This window comes from Gambusia affinis, linkage group LG10, assembly GCF_019740435.1.
Source record: "Gambusia affinis linkage group LG10, SWU_Gaff_1.0, whole genome shotgun sequence".
NCBI lineage: Eukaryota > Metazoa > Chordata > Actinopteri > Cyprinodontiformes > Poeciliidae > Gambusia > Gambusia affinis.
In genome coordinates this window covers 29,433,295-29,453,547 of record NC_057877.1, presented here as the reverse complement: position 1 = coordinate 29,453,547, position 20,253 = coordinate 29,433,295, and the positions used below count along the sequence as shown (strand labels likewise).

Genomic DNA, 20,253 nt, shown 5'->3' with positions numbered 1-20,253 from the left:
TGGTCAAGGTCTGCTTCATTATCTAATCGGGGCCGTTCATTTACCATTTTAACGGTAAATATCAGTTTTATGAGCGGTTTTTGTGGAGCCAGTTTAAACGACATTTAACGCAAAGCCCCCTGGTGGCGCTTCGCGCTACTGCATGTGTAATGTAAGAAAAATGTAACAAGAAATTTAATAATATTTTAATATTATTGATGTATGTTTTAGTAATATAAGTTTTATACAAGTTAAGGGAGTCATTGTTCATAATATTGTATTTTAGAAAACAGCAGTAACTGAGTTAGAGATGTTGATCAGGTGTAGAAATGGAGACATGCCCTGTGATCTGTGGTGTTTGACCTTAGTGACCGTTTTTAGGAGTCTGAGGGCACCAACCTGTGAAGCCTTGGAGTGGCTGCATCATGCTGTGGGGCTGCTTCACAGCATAGATGTTACCGTGAGGAAAGACCATTCGATGAATGATTGATTCCACATCTAAAGACATCAGTCAGGATGTCCTCATGGTGAAGAAGATCCAGACGTTTACATAAACCCAGTAAAAGACACAAAAAGTTAAATCAGAACAAACTTTTCTTGTTTTAGATCAGAATCAACAAAATTATTTCTTTTTGTAAATGTGAGAAATGTAGTGAGAACATTTATTTGTACATTTGTATACATCTCCTCTGTATTTGTCTGATGTGGGTCAAATATTTTGGGTTGTCTTCCACAAACCTCTGACAGGTTAACTGACACCGAGTTAGTTAGCCGTTAGCCTGCGGATGTATTTTAATGATGCACCTGGAACTTTCTGCTTCCTGGTTCGACTCAATGGGAAAGTCAGCCCAGACATTACATGGTTCCATTTTTACAAAACAACATTTTTTTACTTGTATCATCTCATCTGTGAATTATCGGGGTGGAACCGTCACAGCATGGAAACTGCGAGAGGAACTGGAGACGTTCATTCACCAGAGGAGGAAAGAACCTAATGTGAAAATATTAAGGCAACATCTAAACTCATCAGTAGGAAGTGAAAACTCTGGATGGACAACAACCTCAGCATGCAGAGTGGTTAGAAAGTGGCTTCAGAAGAGGAAAGTCAGTGTCCTGCTGTGGCCGTTAAAAAGTCCTGATCTCAGTCCTGTGGAGAAGATGTGGACAGATATTGGATGGCCTACAAACCTGACCCAGTTCTACCAGTTCTGTCAAAAGTAATGGACCAGAACTCCAGTACACTATGAAGAGAAGCTTGAGGAAGGAAACCCAAAAGGTTTGACACAAACATACAGTTTAAAGACAATGTGACTAACCATTGAGGACATGTTTGCTAACTTCTGAATTTGAAGAGATACAAAAAATCTCTAGAAAATGTTCTCGCTGCTTTTCTGACATTTAGCAGACAGACAATGTTCTTGGTTCCATGTCTGGTTCTTGTTTCTCTGCAGAAGCCCTGCAGCACATCAGGAAGTCTTCCTGCTGCAGCAGACACAGGGCGAGGGTCTGCCATGGCGCCTGGTTCTGGACGGGGTGGATAAGGAGCGGTCCGGTCCATCAACCCGCAGGCACACATGGGGAAGGGGAAGGATCTGAGCGACTTTGAGAAGGGTCAGATCGTGATGGCGCGCCGCCTGGGTCAGAGCATCTCCAAGACGGCGTCCATTGTCGGATGTTCCCGGGCCGCGGTGGTCAGCACCTTCCAGAAGTGGTCCAAAGAGGGGAAGCTGGTGAACCAGAGACTGGGTCACGGACGGAGGAGACTCATCGATGAAAGCGGAGAGCGACGGCTGGCCCAGTTGGTCCAGTCCAACCGGAAGGCCACCGTGGCTCAGATTGCTGAGGAGGTCAACGCCGGTTCTGAGAAGAAGATGTCTGAATGGACGGTCCACCGCAGCCTGCTGCGTCTGGGCCTGAGGAGACGGAGAGGAACCAGGGGCAGGAAGGACGGAGGAGGACGTGTGAAGGAGGCTTCCCGTCCATCCGCCCCTGATGGGGCAACACAGGACCTCCACTCTGGAAGCTCTGCAGCTCCAGTGGATCAGGACGACGGACCTTCAGGAGGAAACGCAGAGCAGAAGGAGGAAGATCCGCCAGGAGGAAACTGATGATGATAATCTGGACAATATAAGTCTTTGGGTTCTGGTCGGGTTCTAGATTGGCTGCAGGAAGTGAGGAACGTATCAGTGGTGAAGGCTTCCTGACCTTCATCCACCGACTGACCATCAGATCCTCTGGTTCTTTTCTGAAGGCCTCATTTATGGTGGCCAGAAAAAAACATGTCTGCTTCCTCTCCGTTAATTCACGATAAAAATCCATTTTATTTGTGCTGCACTGAGAGAAAAACACAGTTAAAGTATAAATGATATAAACTGTATGGAAGAGATTCAGGTGGTTATTTCTTTCCAGAGATCAGGAGCAGAAAAAGCTCCGTCCTCCATGGCTGGTTTTGGAGGTCATGGGGTCAAAACTAGCCTGGCCACTTTCTTCCTACTCAATCCAACCGTCGTCCGTCCGATTGACCCGGATTCCTCTAGCAGAATTTCAACCAGGCCAATCAGAACAAGTTGATGATGCTGATTTTCTGTTGTATAATTGTGGTCTGCCTGTAGTTTTATCGATGGAAGAGAAGGAAGCCGTTCAGTCCGTGTTGGTCGTGTTTCCAAACACTGAATTAACATTAAAAGCCTCGTTTGGATCGGCTCTTCTGGTTCCGCAGTGGACGGTCGGCTACAGTGCAGGTAACCTTCACAATGTTGAACTGGCGCATTACATCCATCATGGACAAACGTTAGCAGCTGGGTCAATTTAAACTTCAACAGTTGACACGCCTCCAGGAAGCAACCGCTGCTCAACAGGTCTGAGCCTCTGGATGAAGCTTTTCAGTAGCTGAGAGGTAAGAAGCAGCATGTCCATTCTGATAACTGGAGGCAGGTTTAGGGCCCGGCCTGGCGGCCATCATGGCGGCTGCCTTGGAGGTCTTTCTGTTGCAGAAAGTTGTGGCAGATCCACATCTTCTCCTGCAGACAGAGACAGATATACAACTGTGTCATCAGTGTAGGGGTGGAAAGAGCTGAGAAGTGACTCCACTGGTCTCTCTCTCCAAGGCAGGTGCAGCATAAACCAACCCAAGGAAAAGAGTCCATCCGATGGTGAAGCAGATGAAGGTGGGTGTTGTGGAGCTGCTTCAGGGCAGGACAGAGTGGAAACCAGAGTTGTTTATGTCGCTTTGTCAGAGATGGTCCTTAAGGTCAGCAGCAATGACCTTTCTCCAAAGTTTGAGACAAGATTGGAAGACTGGACTTTAATTTGATCATGAGTGGGTTGGATGGTCTGATCCTGACCTTTCTAAGGCAGGAGGGCGGGTCCGTTTGGAGGGTCTGGTTCAGAACCAAGGTGAGGAGATTCATTCTGCTGCAAACGGGTGGACAGTCGTCTCTGTCTCTGGCCTGGAAGTTGATTAAACCAGACCAGCTCAGTTCATTTTAGGCTTGGACTTTGACTAGTCCATTCTTACATAGAATATGTTTTACAGCACATATAGATTTTTGGTAGAAAAGAACAACTGAACGTGACTTGAGGTTCGTCAGAGTTGGTACAGTTCAGAGATGCTCAATACGTCGATCCTGACAGGAAACCAGCCAGTCCTTCTGACGCTAACCGAAATATTCACCGAGATCCAAAACGATAATAAAAATAACCGTCTCAGTAATTATTGTTTCAACAAGTTTCAGTTTCATTAACAACAGAAAAAGGAACTGAAAGACCGACTGACCATCAGAGCAACATCAGCTCACCGTCCTGCGCTGAGTTCAGGGAGCGCAGATTAATAATCTGATTAATAATTAATAATCGCTTAATAATCTATCATTAATAATCAATTCATAATCGATGATTAATAATCTCTGATTAATAATCATCAATTATTAATTGCAAAATAAATGTCAAACCTGAAAACTGATATGGTGAAACTGAATGTTTTGTTTTTAACCCAATTTCTGCTCAGCTTGCAGGTGCAGGCTGTTGCCACAGCAACAGGTGAGCTAAAGGTCAAAGGGAGTAAAAAGGTCGTGGTGGTTTCCAGCTGATCACCTGTTCAGGTGGTTCTGTTTACCTGTGGCGCGTTCAGCCGCTGGAGTTTCTGAACGTTCAATAAACAAACCTGTACTGATGACCTGGTTCCTTTGTGAGTTTACATCACAACAAACATCAAATAGGACACATTTATTTCATTTAGTATTTAACAAACAAATGGCTCCTACGATTGTTTCATATAATTAATTTCATAATTATATGAAATTAAATTGTCTAACATTTTTTTCTAATAGTTTTCTGGCATCTTACTTTGAGCTCAGAGCCTAAAAGGAGCTGATTGAGAAATATCCAGTCAGGTTGAACTGGATATCATCCCTGTGTCACTAAACGCAGTCGGGAACAGTCAGAGATGCCGCAGCCTTGTAGCGCCCTCCGCAGGCCGTCTGAAGCATCTTACCAGGATGTTCAACTTGGTCAAACATCCAAGTGAAAGAGGCTCCAGGCTGCTGCTGGGAAAAACAACTAATGAAGAAAAGGATAAAGAAGCAGGTGAACAATTCACATCCATGTTCTCAAGAATGAGACCTGATGGTTTATTGATTTTGAATAGGAACTTTAATCATCAGATGCAAATAATCAACACACACACACACACACAGCTGACTGGTTATCAGGTTCAGCTAAGAACATTTTGTTTATCCCGAAGAATCATTCAGCTTATGGAGAACACCAACCGTAACATGTTGGTCCTCCATGTTAGAGGACGTTACCAGAGGAACTTCAGCAGCGTTAGTTGAACACTTTCAGTTTTCCTGAACTGATCATTCAAAAGGAATTCCAGTTTTGTTATTTGGGACTGGAGTCAGGACATTTGGGACACGGAGATGAAATGACTAGAAGCAGGAAACAGATTCCAACGACAGATGAACTAATATAAAATTTATATTATAACTGTTTGTCTCTGTTAAGAAGACTACTTTAATTAGTTCAGACAGGAAGCTAACAGCTAGTTTAAGCTAACAAAAAGCCAACAATAGACTGATGCTAACAGGATGCTATCAGTTAGCTGATGCTAACAGGATGCTATCAGTTAGCTGATGCTAACAGGAAGCTGTTATAAAAGTTTATAGGTAGCTGAAGCAACGTTGAAATTACTCCAAATGCAGTAACACAAAAAAACCTTTTTATACTAAAGATGCTGAAAACAGAAACACAAGAAATAAGTTGTTCATATATCAGTATATCGTATTTTCCACACTATAAGGCACCTCAAAACCTTCAGTTTTCTCAAAAGCCGACAGTGCGCCTTATAATCCGGTGTACCTTATATATGGACCAATATTGAGCCACAACAGGTCTCACAACTACAGTAAGCAGCCGCCGACTTCATTTTACCCCGTAGAAGAAGAAGAACTCCAGCCGCTAGATATCGGTGTCACAGGGCATCCAAAGCTAGACTGTGAACTGCGTGTGAACAGTGGATGACAGAAGGCGAACACATGTTCACCCAGACGGGGAGACAGAACCCGACGACATGCGCCACAATCTGCCAGTGGATCATAAATACCTGGGCTGATGGATCATTCTTGGTCTGAGGTTTCAGGAAGGCAGGAATTATCACTGAACTGCAGCGACACTGACTCCATTAATGACGACTTTAACGAGACGGAGCCGGACATGTTGGATGTTTTCACCCAACTGTTTAATTCAGACACTGAAGAAGAATTGGAGGGATTCATGGATGAGGAATAAATTAATAAAATGAGCTTCACATGTTTATTTTGTGTTTTTACAGCTGAACAAGGTTGGTCATATTGTAAATATGAAGATTAACTTTTGAACAACGTTGAGTTATTGATATTTTGTTATTGCTTTGCACTATTTAGAGTGTTACTATATAGTGATTGCACTAAGGTTTAATTTACCGTAACAGTATCAGATTGTTTTTTACGTGTTTATTGAATCAAGGAAAAGTTCCCCTCCACTATGTGAGATAAATGTTGCTCTACATGTTACCATGTCACTGACTTTACCTCAGGGAAAATAATAAAACAGCTGTTTATTCATTTAGGAGTGAATGGAGTTGTCAGAACGCTGGTTTGTAATCTATTAATAAAGTTTGACTGACTTATCTGACTGTTTTGTTGACATTCCCTTTAGCGGAGCTCCATTTAATGGATGCATAACAAAACCCCAGCCTCTACTGGAGCCTTATAGTGCGGAAAATACGGTATCTTGTTACCTTGTTATTTATGGATTATAGGCACCCAGAGAGCTACAAGAAAAACCTTTTCAGGCCCCTGAATCTGACAATTAGTCCATCTCTGAACCACAGAGACATGGGAGGTTCTGGAGACCCACCTATCGACCAGTCCAGTCAGTCATAGCACCTCCAGGTGTTGCTGAAGAAGACCTCTCCAGGAGGAGCAAAGTGTTCGAGGGGATAAAGTCCTCGGCTAGCTGTGTGTGGTCATGTGAGCCATTAAGTTACCTTTCCTCTGGAAGCGCTTTCCACAGGAGAGACATAGGAACGGCTTCTCACCTGTATGTGTCCTCATGTGAACGTTCAGATTCCCTCTCTGACAGAAACTCTTCCCACAGGTCCCACACTGAAAGGGTCTCTCTCCAGTGTGCGTCCTCATGTGGGCGATCAAGTTAAACTTATTGTTGAAGCTCTTTTCACAGGAGAGGCACTGGAAGGGCTTCTCTCCTGTGTGGGTCCTCATGTGAGTGGACAGGTCACAGTGTTCGCTGAAGCCCTTCCCACAGACATCACAAGCGTGGGGTCTGGCGCTGCTGTGGGTGCTCAGGTGGGCCATCAGGTTGCCCTTCTGGCAGAAACTCTTTCTACAGGTCAGACATTCAAAGGGCTTCTCGCCTGTGTGTGTCCTCATGTGAATGGTTAGATTCCCTCTCTGACTAAATCGCTTTCCACAGGTGAGACACGGGAACGGCTTCTCACCCGTATGGGTCCTCATATGAGTGGACAGATCGTGGCTGTCACAGAAGCCTCTCTCACAGACGGAGCAGGGGAACGGCCGGTCACTGCTGAGAGTCCTCAGGTGGGCCGTCAACTGACCTTTCTGGTAGAAGCTCTTCTCACAGGTGGGACAGCAGAACGGCTTCTCTCCACGGTGGATCTTTGCATGTCTCTTGAGGTTGTCCCTCTGGCTGAAGCACTTCCCACAAGTGAGACACTGGAAGGGTTTCTCTCCTGTATGCGTCCTCAGGTGACACGTCAGGTTGCTGCTGCTCAGGAAGCTCCTTTCAGATACCTGGCACCCATATGGCTTCTCACCTGAATGGACCCTCTGGTGGAGACTCAGACTGAGCTGGTGGGCGAAGCGCCTCCCGCAGGCTGCACAGGGAAAAGGTTTCTCACCTGAGTGACTCCTCAGGTGGACTGTCAGGCTCAACTGGTTCTTCAGGCTCTTGCTGCAGGTGGGGCAGGTGAGGGGCGTCTCTGCGGCGTGGACCCTCATGTGTTTAGTCAGATAGCGCTTCTGGGTAAAACCCTTAGAGCAGGTTTTACAGAAGTGCTGGTTCTGATCCGTTTTGTGAGTTCTAGCCTCCCTACCTGGATGCCGCTCTTTGTTCCTGCTGGCTCCTTCCTGATCTTCAGCCTCCAGAATGTCTCCAGGGAGATTCTGTGCTCTGGTTGGGTCCAAATCAACGAGGTCCGGTTCCTCACTGGCATCGGCCTCCTCCTTCAGGACGACCTGCACGTCATCCGGGCTGCTGCACTCATCATCTGGCTCCTCCTTGATCTGCAGAGGTTCTGGTTCCTCATTCAGAGGTTCCGGTCCAGAGATCCTCTCGTGGTTCTGGATGGAAACGTCCTCCTGACTGCAGAGACGACGCTGCTGGAGGCCTGAAGGAGAGAAGAAAAACATTTGATTAATGGGTTTGACCCATTAATCAGATTAGTTGCATTTACTTCTAGAGCAACTTTTATTTTCTTAAAAGTCATGAATTAATATTAATAAGCACATTATATCTGATATGAGGGGAAGTCTGTATTTCTTTCATCTAAATACACTCAATTATTTCATGCTGAGGTGTGTAGAAAATTTGTTATTAAATTATCTTTGTTGGATATTATACTGATGCATAATCACACATTTACATTGTTAGTTACATGGAAAACACAAGTGGGCCTTGCTCTGTTCTGCGTTCCGTCGCCCTAGCTCCGTTAGCATTTCCAGCAGTGATAGCTCCGTTAGCATTTCCAGTAGTGATAGCTCCGTTAGCATTTCCAGTAGTAATGGTTTTGTTAGCATTTCCAGTAGTGATAGCTCCGTTAGCATTTCCAGTAGTAATGGTTTTGTTAGCGCTGCTTGTCTTTTTCTCCCAGTGTCTTTAGCGCTGTGTCCGGTTCGGCATCATCAGCTGTGTAGAGTACAGTGTGGTGATAACAGCGACATGGATCTGTCAGTACCGCAGGCAGTATAGCTCCTGTTAGCATCTCAAAGAGCGTCCAGCTCTGCCCGTCTCAGCACGGCATTTATTTTTAGCTCGTTAAGGTAACGATCGCCTGTTAGAGCCTTGTTGGTTCTGCTGGTATAAATGGTTCAAAGTGTTGTGGAGAAATACAGGATCCAGATCAGGTCCATTGTTGTTGTTCCTCTCCGGCTTTCGCATTGCGCTCTCCTTTCTCTCATGTGGAAAATTAACCAGATTAGTATCAATTTTTATTTATTTATTCTTTTTTAATTACAGCCGATAGTAACACAGTGTGAAATTAGATAAAATGACAGCAGTCAAACTCAATATGATAAATAACTACTGGGGTAAAGTTGGCCTTGCTGAACAGAACGGACCTCTGAGTGTAATCTAACAGGTCTGATGTTTCTTACTTTGGTATTTCCCTTTAAATGCAGATGAACATCAATAAATCAGTCAAAATGTGAAATGACGAGTCAGTTATTTTGATCTGGTGTTTGGGTCGAACATCTCGTGGTTCTAGTGAAACCTTCTAACATTCAGAATAAAATCAGAACTCAGAAAATGAAATCTTCCTCCCACGAACCTTTCAGCCCGGTTCTAACTTGAGTCCAGAAGCAGCCCGCTCCGCGGCCGGACCTACCTGCGGGGTTCTGCTGGGTTCGGGGTCTCCAGGTGAGGTCCAGCAGTCTCCGCTGCCGGTCGATCTCCTCCTCGTACCGGACGATGGTTTTCTCCAGCTGGGTGAAGATTTCTTCAGCAGCAGCAGTTAGTCTCTCTCTGATAAACTCTCTCAGAGGCTCAACGGAACACATTGTTGCTGCGCAGACTCACAACACACCTAGACACTCTCTGGGAAACGGCTAATCATGCTAACCGGAAGTTAGTGACACGGGTACTTCCTGTTCCGGTTAGAAAAAGCGTCCCCACCGCCCAGTGCTGGTGAAATGGCTTCCGTATTTTTAGTTTATAGCTCACTATGCTGTATTTATAATTTGTGCCGTTAAGCTTTATATTCATTTTGGGTTCTTTATTCTTTGTAACTGTAGCATGAACAGAGAATGTACACTTTACTGGACCTATTTTTGTAATAAAAACAAAAAATAACGTCTTCTTCAGGTTGGCTGAATATTGCTACTCCATGTTTCAAAAGGCCCGCGTGGTCTGGACAGCAATTCTTTAACGTATTTATTTTGGTGCTAAGCCGTTTATTGATTTACAAACTAAAAGCATTTTAAAATCCGTTCTCTGAGCGGCCAGTGGATTCTGTTTATGGCCTGGCAGGTAAACCCAGTAGGTTGAATCTGTTGGATCCTGCAGTGCGCATTCCCGACACAGGGGGGCAGAATTTGTCAGGAGACCGGAAACAGACTCGAGCTTCCTGCGCTAGCTCTCTGACCAGCAGCGCGTGGTGCGGATCTGCCGAGGAAAACCTTTCAGGTTCTTGTTGGTGGAGGCAGCTTTCTGGCTCTGAATCTTTACTTTTGGAGCGTTAAATCGGAACATTCTCTGACCCGGTTCTGGTGACACAACTTCTCCCTTCCAGCACCAAGCAGTGACTGCTACCCAGCCGCATCGAGGACCAATCAACCGAACCGAACGGAACCAGCAACTGAACAAAGAGCTCCTTTGTTCGGCTGACCATTGAGAGTTTTGCGCGGTAAGCTGAGACGCCTCGGCTCTTTTTCTCTGCTTTAACATGATTTATGTGTGACAAAACAGTAAATATGAATATTTAATAAACATCTCAGAGCAACATCTCTGATCTGAATATGTTTTTCAACCTGATGAAATCTTAATATTTAAGTTATTTTAAGCTGAACTCGATCTGTAAAGGAGCTTAGTATTAAACCCAAAGCAGAAAAATACGAATCCGATGTTTTTTAAATCAGAAATAGAAAGTCGGGGCCGTTCCTGCCCTTTTGGGGCCTCATGCGAGGCCTGGCTAAAGCCCCTTTGTTTGTCCAGCCATGATGCTCAGCAGCCTGATGATCTGCTGCAAAATAAAACGAAATAATTTAGCTCCTGTGCTACAAAATTCAAGATTATTCAAACTGTGTGTTAGGATGCTAGTTTTTATATTTTTAAACAGTTTATAATGACTGAATAAGTATTGAGACAGTTATTAACAAGGGTTTGTCTCCAGCAGCAATTTGCAGTTTGGATCCAAGATGGAAGATCTGGTGGAACCGACTCTGCTGCAGATAAAGGAGGAAGAGGAAGAAATGGTGCAGATAAAGGTGGAAGAGGAAGAAATGGTGCAAATAAAGGAGGAAGAGGAAGAAATGGTGCAGATAAAGGAGGAAGAGGAAGAAATGGTGCAAATAAAGGAGGAAGAGGAATCTTGGGAGGAAGAGGAGGCTCGGGAGATAATGGAGGAAGAGGTGGAACTCTGCATTGAGCAGGAAGGAAGTGACGATGAAGGCTCAGGATCCAGCAGAGGTAACGGTTTTTCCCAGAGTTCTTTACTCTTATTTAATCACCTTTGAAGAATCTTGACTGACTGCTAGTCAGTTAGCGTTAGCCCCAGCTAACTAACTGTTAGCTGAGGCTAACTAGCTAGAGTCAGCTAGCTGGGGGTTCCACCATGAGTTCTAGTTGTGCTGACAGAGACCAGTTAAACAGACTGGGTTCAGACCATTAAGAGTTTCAAAACCAGTTTGGGAGCCGACCGCTAGCCGGTCCAGATTTACCAGTGTCCACTCCGCTGTAAAAACAAGCCTGTTAGTCAAAGCATTTACATTAGTGCTGCAGGGCGGCGGCGCAGGGCAGCCCGCCCAGGGGGCCCCAGCTCACAACCACTGCCCTGCTTACACACACACACACACACACACACACCTCTATGGACATTTGCATGTTATCATTTACATCTGGAAATTTTGTGATGTAAATGATAACATGCAAATGTCTGGAAATTTTGTGATCATAACGCTGGAGGCCACAAAGTCGATTCATTTCCTTGCCGTCCTCAGCGGCGGCGCTGCACTCTGTCAGCTATGCCAGGGGGGCCCAAAGTGGGTCCTGGAGGGCCGGCATCTTGCAGGTTTTAGTGTCTCCCTGGTTTAACGCACCTGGATCAAATGATGGCTGTTGGAGGCCTAAGAAGAACATTGACCTGCTGAAAAGGTTGTTACTACCACCAGGGAGAGAACTAGAACGTGCAGGATGCCAGACCTCGAGGACCAACTTTGGGCACCCTTGAGCTATGCTACACAGAGACTCGTTACCATAGCAACTGACAACAACAACAACACACTCTATGTATCAGGATTAAAGCCAAAATCACTCAAACATTTCCCACACAAAGAACAGAACACTCAGTCTGTTACGGTTCTAACAGGCTTTATGTTTTTGCAATTATCTTATAGCTAAGTTAACACAGCAGTGGTGGATTAGCCACTGCTGCTATTAGCTAAGCTAACATGGTGGTGGTTGGTTAGCTAAATTAAACACCGATTCTTCTGATCTGTCGGAGTTTGTGTGGGTCGCCATTTTAACATCTTTTTAACTGAACTGAAACGCTGAATTCCACATCACATCTACCTGTTCAGTAGTCATAGTCAAGCTAGCTTAACTGAGCTACGTTCCTCTCCCTTAATATGTTTTTCTCTTGATTAAACTTTTTCCTAACTACAATTATCTAATTGTAGTTTTGACTACAATAAGATAATCAAATTAGCATCAAAGCATCAATTAGCTTTGATGCTAATTGTTTTTGACAATTAGCATCAAAGCTAATTGTCAAAAACAATTAGCATCAAAGCACTGCATCTGTTTCCCTTTTACATATCAGGCGTAAGTTTTAGTACTTTATTTTGATAATGGCTAAAACCAATGCTAGTCGTCTTTAGCTAGGAGCTTTTTGCCCTCCTGCAGGGGCATGAGGGGGGGGGGTCTATTGTGCTTGATGTCATTCTTTAGGGGATCCGTAGAAAGAAACAACTATCGTTTAGGATAAAGGTTAAAAAAGAAGCATTTAATGTAAGACACGTAGAACTAGTTAGTGCTGACGATGAGTTCTTCATTTCCTTCATCCGTTTAAAGTGTTTAAAAGGAAAGCGCGTCGGGGCCAAAGCACAACCCACATATCGAGGCCTTAGACCTCATGGCGGTGGTCACAGGTTCGACTCCCGGCCTGGCGACATTTGCCACGTCTTCCTCTTCTCTCGTTACCCTCTTTCCCGTCGAACTACTTTCAAATAAAGGGACCTGGAGCAAACAGAACCTGAAAAAAATCAAGGTACAGCGCAGCTTGAGGAGCCCCAACTCGGGACAGTGTCTGCTCCGGTACCGCCGGTGGTTTCATTGATTTCAATTGCAAAAGCAGCATCATTCTGAATAATGTCCAAGTCTCCAGGCAAGCAGGCTAATTTCAGTAGATCTTCATCTGTTGATTCTAAGACTTCTCTGCACTATCCAACAGTAAGTAGTCAAATTATATACACATGTATGCATCTGATACTGAAGTACAGAGTGAGTGTAAAACTGTTATTTATTACTGAAAGCAGGAAACAAACTGTTTGGATTTTTTCAGGAAACTAACTGATTTTTATTGTTTGTCTGTTTGTCTTGCTGTAGATTTAATCCGTAATGAGAACGCTGAGGCGGCTGGAGACCCAGCAGCACTTCCAGCCAATCAGGCGTCTGCTGGACCGGCACCAGCCAGACAGAACCGGCCAGCAGCTGCTGGTGGACTGACCAGAACCAGAACCAGAACCAGAGCTCCTCTATGGAATAAATCAAAAGGTTAACTTTAACTGGAGATGATGTGTGTGTGTGTGTGTGTGTGTGAATGTGTGTGTGTGTGTGTGTCTGTGTGTGTGTGTGTGTCTGTGAATGATAGAAACTTCTTTGCTCATGTTGATTCCAGGCTGTTGCCACTTTGTGATGTTTTTAACAGAAGCTGTTTCTACTTAAATCCTCTCTCTGTGTAATAAAAGTTCTGAATGTTTCTCAGCTTCCAGGTCTGTGAAAAAGAGGAAGAGAGCAAGGAAACTGCACAGAAGACTGTCGTTGGTTAACGGATTAATCTCAGGTGTGCTATTTCAGTTTATATTATTTAGTAAGATCAGAAGTTGTAGCTACTGGATGTTTAATTGCATTAATTTATTTAAATGTATTTTTTTCCATCATGTAGAGTCTCTGCTGCTGTTGGGGGAAACTCCAGGAAGACGTTCAGCACACAGAAGAAACGATGTCCGCCATCTTGATAGTTTTGATAAAACTAAGGCTGCTCTGCTGCTTCATGCGACTCAGACTGTGTTACACAGCATCTCCTGTGACCTGCATGTCATTTCAAGGGATTCGTGTGATTCTACCTGCTAACTCTGAAGTGGGAGGCCCAGAGGGTAGAGCTGATTCAAATGAAATGAGAAATGTTGTAGAAGAATTGAGAGAAATTCTTGATGCTGTTCAGATTATTTTAGACCAACACAATGGGCTCTTTGTGTGAATCAACCTCCAGCTTCTCCTGAACATCTCAGGGATTTATGGCCGCAGAACCAAAACACTGCAGAACCAACCAGAAAACAAAAGAATCTGACTGATCTGACTTCACAGCATCGCTCGGATGCATCGGTGGATTCTGACGGCGTCAGAGCTGGAGGAAGTTCCTGTTGAAATACTTTTTGATAAGAGAAGACTTTTTACTGATGGATCAACTCTACACTCTGGTTTTTAGGGTTTAAGAGAGAAACAGAGAGAAATCTGTTTTGATTTAGATTGAAGAAACCTGTCTCATGTATGATTGTGGGACCAATTGGGTCTGGAAAAACTTTCATTGTATTTTACAGAATTGTAACTGAATTGTGATGAAGGTTGTACCGGATAGCATTGTTTGGATTTATACTCTTTTTCAACATTTTTGTCTACAATTGTAGAGGATGAATAAAAATATTAAATTTGTTGATTCTTGATTCTTTTGAAAATCCTTTTCCAGTGAATTGAAGCCTCGTGGTCATTTTGATCATCGACTGACCCCTAACCCTGCCCAGAACGTTCCGGGTGGGGAACAGGAATCCTGGGCGGTTCTGAACGTACCTGAAACGAATCAGGATGTTCAAACGCAGAACAAGGATGTTTCTCTAACATGAAGATATTCTGGCGCATTGCTCAATCGACCTTCAAACTTTGTGAGAGAATGTTTTGAACATTATAAAGGGTAACACTCTCAACACCTTAAATTGAAAAAGCAACAAAAGCTCATCAGACTGTTTGCTGGTAAAAGAACCGGTTTAAAATGTAAACAGCTGACTCTCCAAAGTAAAGGCGGAGGGTTTATTCCGTTAATTATCACATAAACTTTACCTGCTGGAGCTGAGATGGAGGGAAAATTAGTGTTTGCGGGATTCATTATCGTCAGAGGAGGATGATGAGAGACGTGACCAGGGACTGATTGAGGAAGAGTTCAGGTGAGCTGCTGCTGCTGCTGCTGCTGCCGGTGAGGAGAGGAAATGTTCATGAAGAAACAGCGTTTCGTGCAGGGAGCAGGCCAGGTGTGTGAGAGTGAGTCCGGGAGGAGGAAGCTAAGCTAACACTAAGCTAGCAGGCAGACTGAAAAACACTGAATGTCAATAAAAACCTAATAAGAGGGAAAACAAACAGGAGAATTAGAAAACAGATCTTGATACTGTTTAAAAAACATCTTCAGTAAATACTATCTGGGGAATTGTAGCCAAAATGTGGAAATGTCCAACATAGGAAATGATTGCAAGAATGTTTGAGTTGTGCTGTTAGTAATTACTTCAAGTGAATTTATGGCGCTTCACCTCTGTTAAGGTGTCCGTGCTTTAACTTAAATTAGTCTGTACCTACATATGTGTGGTAAACTTATTGTCAGTAAATCGGTTTTCATAGAGTTAAGAATATAAAATGTATTTTATATAATTTGGGGTTTGTAATTATAAAAAACAAATCAGTGGCGGGTAGAAAATGTTCTCTCCCTTCCACAGCAGCTGGAGGACATTTTTCATTTCCACCCCTGAATTAAAGTTCTGCATCTTGTTATGACTCTTGTCACGCCGAAAGGTAATAAACAAGCAGAATAAAGTTAATTAACAATATTTAATCCATCCATCCATTTCCGTTCCTCTTTGTCCCTGTGGGGCGAGAGGCGAGGTACGTAATAATATTTATTTTTGCATAAATAAATATGTAAAAAGGTTTATATGTTAATTTCTTCCATTTGTTGTTAATCCAATAGCTCTGACCCAGCTTCCCTTTTATGGCAGTGTTGGCTCTAAGGACGGTGCGCCACCTTGTGGTGCCACATGACTGATGCATCTACCACCATTATAGCCAGTTTCTCCCACAGAGAAACTGGTGGATGGTCAACACCATCTACCTGGCTGATGAAAAGTCAAAGAACAGGACAATGGTGTCAGGTCTGTCTAGGGAGGACTAGGCCGTCTGCAGCAGGACTATAATCACATCATCACTCCTGAATGGGGCTGGTCTGCATCCAGCTGTGACCCCAGATGTACCAGAACCAGCCTCTCCAAAACCTTCACAAAGCCAGAAGTCAGAGCAATGGGTCTATAGTCGTTCAGTGTTTTTGAGCCATAAAGTCTTTCCTCTGCCTACATCCCCCAGAATGCTTTATGATTCTGGACTGTAGTTCAGTGAAATTATCTCTGCTGGTCATATTTCTGGTTAAGATGAACAGTTCGTTTTAAGATGAGGTCAAAGAGACAATGTTATTTGATTCTACTTTTGCGCATTTCAAAGCATTTTACATTTTAATTGAATAAAAAGTTTGAGTTATTACTTTCCCAGTAACAAGCCCTTTTATCCCTTCAGGACAAAACCAGGATTTGAACTCCAGTTTGGGTCAGAAGACACCAGATACTCCAGAGACCAACAATGAAGAGGATGAATCTGAACCTCAGCAGTTAAAAATGGCGGACAGCAGGGTCTGCCTCATGAACAGTTTGACTCTTCAATTGAGTTCTCACCAAGGCCAGAAGAATTTAGTATGTCAGGTCTGTGGAAAGACTTTTCTCTACAAATGTAAACTGAATTACCACATGAGAACTCACACGGGTGAAAAGCTGGTCTCTTGTCAGACTTGTGGAAAAACGTTTCTCTGGCAAAGTAAACTGAAAGAACACATGAGAAGTCACACAGGGGAAAAGCCTTTCTCATGTCAGACCTGTGGGAAAGCTTTTACCGAGAAAAGCAAATTGAGGCAGCACATGAGAACTCACACTGGTGAGGGGTTCTCATGTGAGACCTGTGGAAAAACCTTCATGTGGCATAGTCAGCTGCTAGGCCACGTCAGAACGCACACAGGAGAAAAGCCTTTCTCATGCGAGTTCTGTGGAAGAGCTTTCACTGTGGAAAGTAAATGGAAATACCACATGAAAGCTCACACAGGTGAGACTTTCTCTTGTGTGACCTGTGGAAAAACTTTCACCTTGCAATGTGCTTTGAAGGACCACATGAAAACGCACACAGGTGAGAAGCCTTTTTCATGTGAGACGTGTGGGAAAGCTTATATCAGGCAGAGCACTTTGAGGGACCACATAAGAACTCACACTGGGGAGAAACCTTTTTTGTGTCAGACTTGTGGAAAAGCTTTCAACCGGCAAAGTAGCTTGAGTCTGCACATAAACTTGCACACAGGTGAGAAGCCTTTCTCATGTCAGATCTGTGAAAGAAAATTCAGTTTGAAAAGTCAATTGATTCTTCACATGAGAATTCACTCTGGTGAGAAACCTTATTCATGCCAGATATGTGGAAAAAAATTTAGTGTTAAAGCTCGGTTGACAGTTCACATGAGAATTCACACAGGTGAGAAACCTTTCTCATGCCAGATGTGTGGAAAGACTTTTACCCACCAGAATTCTTTGAATTTTCACATGACTTCTCACACAGGCGAAAAGCCTTACTCATGTCAGACGTGCGGAAAGGTTTTCAACATGCAAAATGGTTTGACTCGTCACCTGAGAATTCACACGGGCGAAAAGCATATTTCATGTCAAACCTGTGAAAAAGCCTTCAACCAACAAAGTCATCTGACGTATCATATGAGGTCTCACACCGGTGAGAAACCATTCTCATGTCAAACCTGTTCAAAAAAGTTCAGCAGAAAAGATCTGTTGAATGTTCACATGAGAACTCACACAGGCAAGAAACGTTAAACGTCTGTCTTGTTCCTTTCTCAGACATCGGCCCATTTGAGAATAAGCAAACATGCAGTAGATCTACTTTTAGGTAGATGGTGACTGGGATGAACTTTTCCTTCACAATATGATTGGAGTTACTGTGGTAATAGATGTTGCTAATATCATTTAGTGATATCATTTTGTAAGCACTCTTGTTTGGTACATTGAACCATTCCTCCTGCTGGGTTGTCAAAAGAATCAGTTGTATGACACAAAGGCAGCTGTTTCCATCCATCCCTCCCCAATAAGCTGCTGGGGAGGGAGGAGCAGCTTTCCCAACAGGGAAACAACGTCCAGAAGAAAAGTCATTAAAGCTCCTTTATTTGCAATTAGTTGATGGTCCCTGATTGATATGGTGAGTCAGTCACATTTGATTTTGTGATATTTGCCATCAAAAATCGTTAATTTCCTTGTAAATATTTCTAATGTACCACCATAAAAATGATAAAATCCTGAAGAGTCTGTACTTAATAAATTCAGACAGAAATGAAACAGGGCTGCATGTTTACACCAAAAATACGTTTTGAATGCTCATGATTCATGTTTGTTTTGAAAATTAATTTGTTTAGTGAAGAATGAGTCTTTATTCATCCCCCAGTGGTAAAAATGTATTTATATCAACAATAAATGTAAAAAGAAAAAGTCAATATATGCTATTATAAAATAAAATAATTGCATAACTGAATCAAAGGTAAACACTTTCATAAAGATGATTAACTTTCATACTTGCTACTTTACCAGAGGGGAGATTTTTAAATCAGATATTTTTATAAATAAGGCTCCGTTCTCTCAGACTTCTAAGTTTTACTCTAATTGTGAAAAGTGAAAATGTTAGAATTATTTGTATGTTTTTGTTTTGCTATAATTATTACGATTAAAAATGGTAGATTATTTTTCTTGGTATCAAATTGGATATTTTATTATTGTGACAACCAAACCTTTTTTTCTTTCAGAGAGTCTGTGTTGGTGTGGGAGAAACAATAATATTGTTTAAGTCTGGAACATGAATTACAATGAATAATAATAATAATAAATTTTCTTCCTGTGTTTGTGTTTTGTCCTTAAACTTGACGTCACCTAAAGTCTGGAATGATGTGAGGAAGTCGTGATTGGACAACTTGTCCCACTTTACTGTCATTTCTCAACATCACCAGAGTTTAAGGACTTCCTGTGGAAGCAGGAAACAGAAACTGATTTATTTTTAGTGTTGCGGTCCGATTAGAGTGGAGCTACTGGCATCCCAACACCGTCTGTTACTGGTGTCTCATGTTTAACGGCTGTTTTACCAGGTTTTTCTGTCATTAAAATTCCTGAGGTTTTTTTGTTTTTTCTTTGTGTTTCTGGATTTCCTTGTGTAAAAATGCTGCTGTATGAATAAATTTGCCTCTTGGAGGAGAGTTCCTGCCTCGTCTCTGAATCTCTCCTTATTTCACCGTTGTTAAGCCGTTTGATATACTTTATGTATTTCTCATTTTTCTCAGCTCACTTCGTGCTCCGGACACCAGCCTCACATCGCCACCGGGGGCAGCGTTCGGCGTGAGGCTGCCTTCAACTGGAAGGTCAGGAATTAGAAAAGCTCGAGCCAGGATTCTGTATTCATAACACAGGATTTTTATTTTCAGTTTGTTTAAATATCCTGACAAAGTGAAAATGATGCACTAAAGTATATGTAGAATATTACAGACTGGTACCATTTTTAGGTCGGCTGATCCAAACAGTAGAGGAGAAAGAAAGGAATTCATGGACATGATAAATAAATAGTATATTGGAAAATACAGCAGTGTTCATAATACACCAGTATTTAAAGTTAGGTAAAAGTTTTTTTCTCAGTTTGAAACTCCTGTGTACAATTTAATAAATCAATCAATCTTCTCTAAGTTTTATCTAATTATTTCATCTACACCTGCTGATGTTTAATAATTACAGAAGCTGCAGGAAAGTCTTTCCTTTTGTTCATATTAGGAAATAAAAGTGAAAATATTAATACTGTAAATAAAAAAAGAACCATTACTCCTTCTGGGTTTAATGTCCATGAATAAATGTGGAACTTTTAATGCAAACAGCTGAAACCAGAAATTTACATACAGCAAACAAAAACACTTCCACTATTTTTTTCAGACCAAACTTCTGTTGTTTCAGGTCAGAATCACCAGAATTTTTGTTGGTATTTACTAAAAGCCTAAATGATAAGAGAATCTGTCAGAGATTTATCTGGATGAGTTGTTGATGAGGATCCGCATAGCGAGCTAACAGCTAATGGTCATCCAGAACATGCTACCATGGAACAGTCATGTGACCGTCACACAGCAACAGTCTTCAGTCAGAGGCCTCTTCATATTCGCTGCAAGATGGACTGCTACTGCAGATCCTTTCTGCCCACAGTGTCACCATCCACCAAGTTTCTTTGAAGATCCTTGGAAGACATGAGTTACGACAAGAGAAAAATATCAGAATTAGATTTTTAAAATGTAATTTCTAAACATACCAATAACATGTAAAGCATTTCAGGAGGCAGAAATACATTTTAAAAATGTTTTAATTAGCATTCAGTTGTATTCGGGCTCCATTTCTCTCCGGCAGGGGGCGGAAATGCACACAGCTGCTTAAAGTAAGTTGTGTCGTAACTTCCGGT

The 20,253-nt window shown here is 42.7% G+C and overlaps 3 protein-coding genes across 5 annotated transcripts; 2 read left to right on the top strand and 1 right to left on the bottom strand.

The window, feature by feature from the left end:
• Positions 1-4,265: 4,265 nt before the first annotated feature.
• On the bottom strand, positions 4,266-9,382 carry LOC122838076 (gastrula zinc finger protein XlCGF57.1-like). Of its 2 annotated transcripts, none has more exons than XM_044128445.1 (2): positions 9,044-9,382; positions 4,266-7,885 (listed from the first exon to the last, which is right to left on the bottom strand). In XM_044128445.1, the coding sequence occupies exons 1-2, from the start codon at positions 9,270-9,272 to the stop codon at positions 6,471-6,473; spliced, it is 1,644 nt and encodes a 547-aa protein (XP_043984380.1). In that variant the 5' UTR covers positions 9,273-9,382; the 3' UTR covers positions 4,266-6,470. The 2 variants fall into 2 exon arrangements, with proteins under 2 accessions (XP_043984380.1, XP_043984381.1); XM_044128446.1 differs by having other exon boundaries at positions 9,101-9,382.
• Positions 9,383-9,777: 395 nt separating this feature from the next.
• LOC122838118 (X-linked retinitis pigmentosa GTPase regulator-interacting protein 1-like) lies at positions 9,778-14,361 on the top strand. Of its 2 annotated transcripts, none has more exons than XM_044128507.1 (6): positions 9,778-9,897; positions 10,004-10,117; positions 10,604-10,899; positions 13,036-13,203; positions 13,415-13,492; positions 13,595-14,361. In XM_044128507.1, the coding sequence occupies exons 3-6, from the start codon at positions 10,629-10,631 to the stop codon at positions 13,780-13,782; spliced, it is 705 nt and encodes a 234-aa protein (XP_043984442.1). In that variant the 5' UTR covers positions 9,778-9,897; positions 10,004-10,117; positions 10,604-10,628; the 3' UTR covers positions 13,783-14,361. The 2 variants fall into 2 exon arrangements, with proteins under 2 accessions (XP_043984442.1, XP_043984443.1); XM_044128508.1 differs by having other exon boundaries at positions 9,781-9,897; positions 10,607-10,899.
• Positions 14,362-14,925: 564 nt separating this feature from the next.
• LOC122838091 (gastrula zinc finger protein XlCGF57.1-like) lies at positions 14,926-18,399 on the top strand. Its single transcript, XM_044128476.1, has 2 exons — positions 14,926-14,961; positions 16,255-18,399. Exon 2 carries the CDS (start codon positions 16,353-16,355, stop codon positions 17,595-17,597), a length of 1,245 nt encoding a protein of 414 aa, XP_043984411.1. The 5' UTR covers positions 14,926-14,961; positions 16,255-16,352; the 3' UTR covers positions 17,598-18,399.
• The last annotated feature ends 1,854 nt before the right edge of the window (positions 18,400-20,253 follow it).

Excerpts from the sequence above, each read along its gene's own strand:
- LOC122838076 (XM_044128445.1), bottom strand. The coding sequence starts at position 9,272 with ATGTGTTCCGTTGAGCCTCTGAGAGAGTTTATCAGAGAGAGACTAACT. Across the intron at positions 7,886-9,043 it reads AGTTAGAACCGGGCTGAAAG|GCCTCCAGCAGCGTCGTCTC; the intron begins GTTCGTGGGAGG and ends TCTCTCCTTCAG.
- LOC122838118 (XM_044128507.1), top strand. The coding sequence starts at position 10,629 with ATGGAAGATCTGGTGGAACCGACTCTGCTGCAGATAAAGGAGGAAGAG. Across the intron at positions 10,900-13,035 it reads AGGCTCAGGATCCAGCAGAG|ATTTAATCCGTAATGAGAAC; the intron begins GTAACGGTTTTT and ends GTCTTGCTGTAG. Across the intron at positions 13,204-13,414 it reads TCTATGGAATAAATCAAAAG|CTTCCAGGTCTGTGAAAAAG; the intron begins GTTAACTTTAAC and ends AATGTTTCTCAG.
- LOC122838091 (XM_044128476.1), top strand. The coding sequence starts at position 16,353 with ATGGCGGACAGCAGGGTCTGCCTCATGAACAGTTTGACTCTTCAATTG.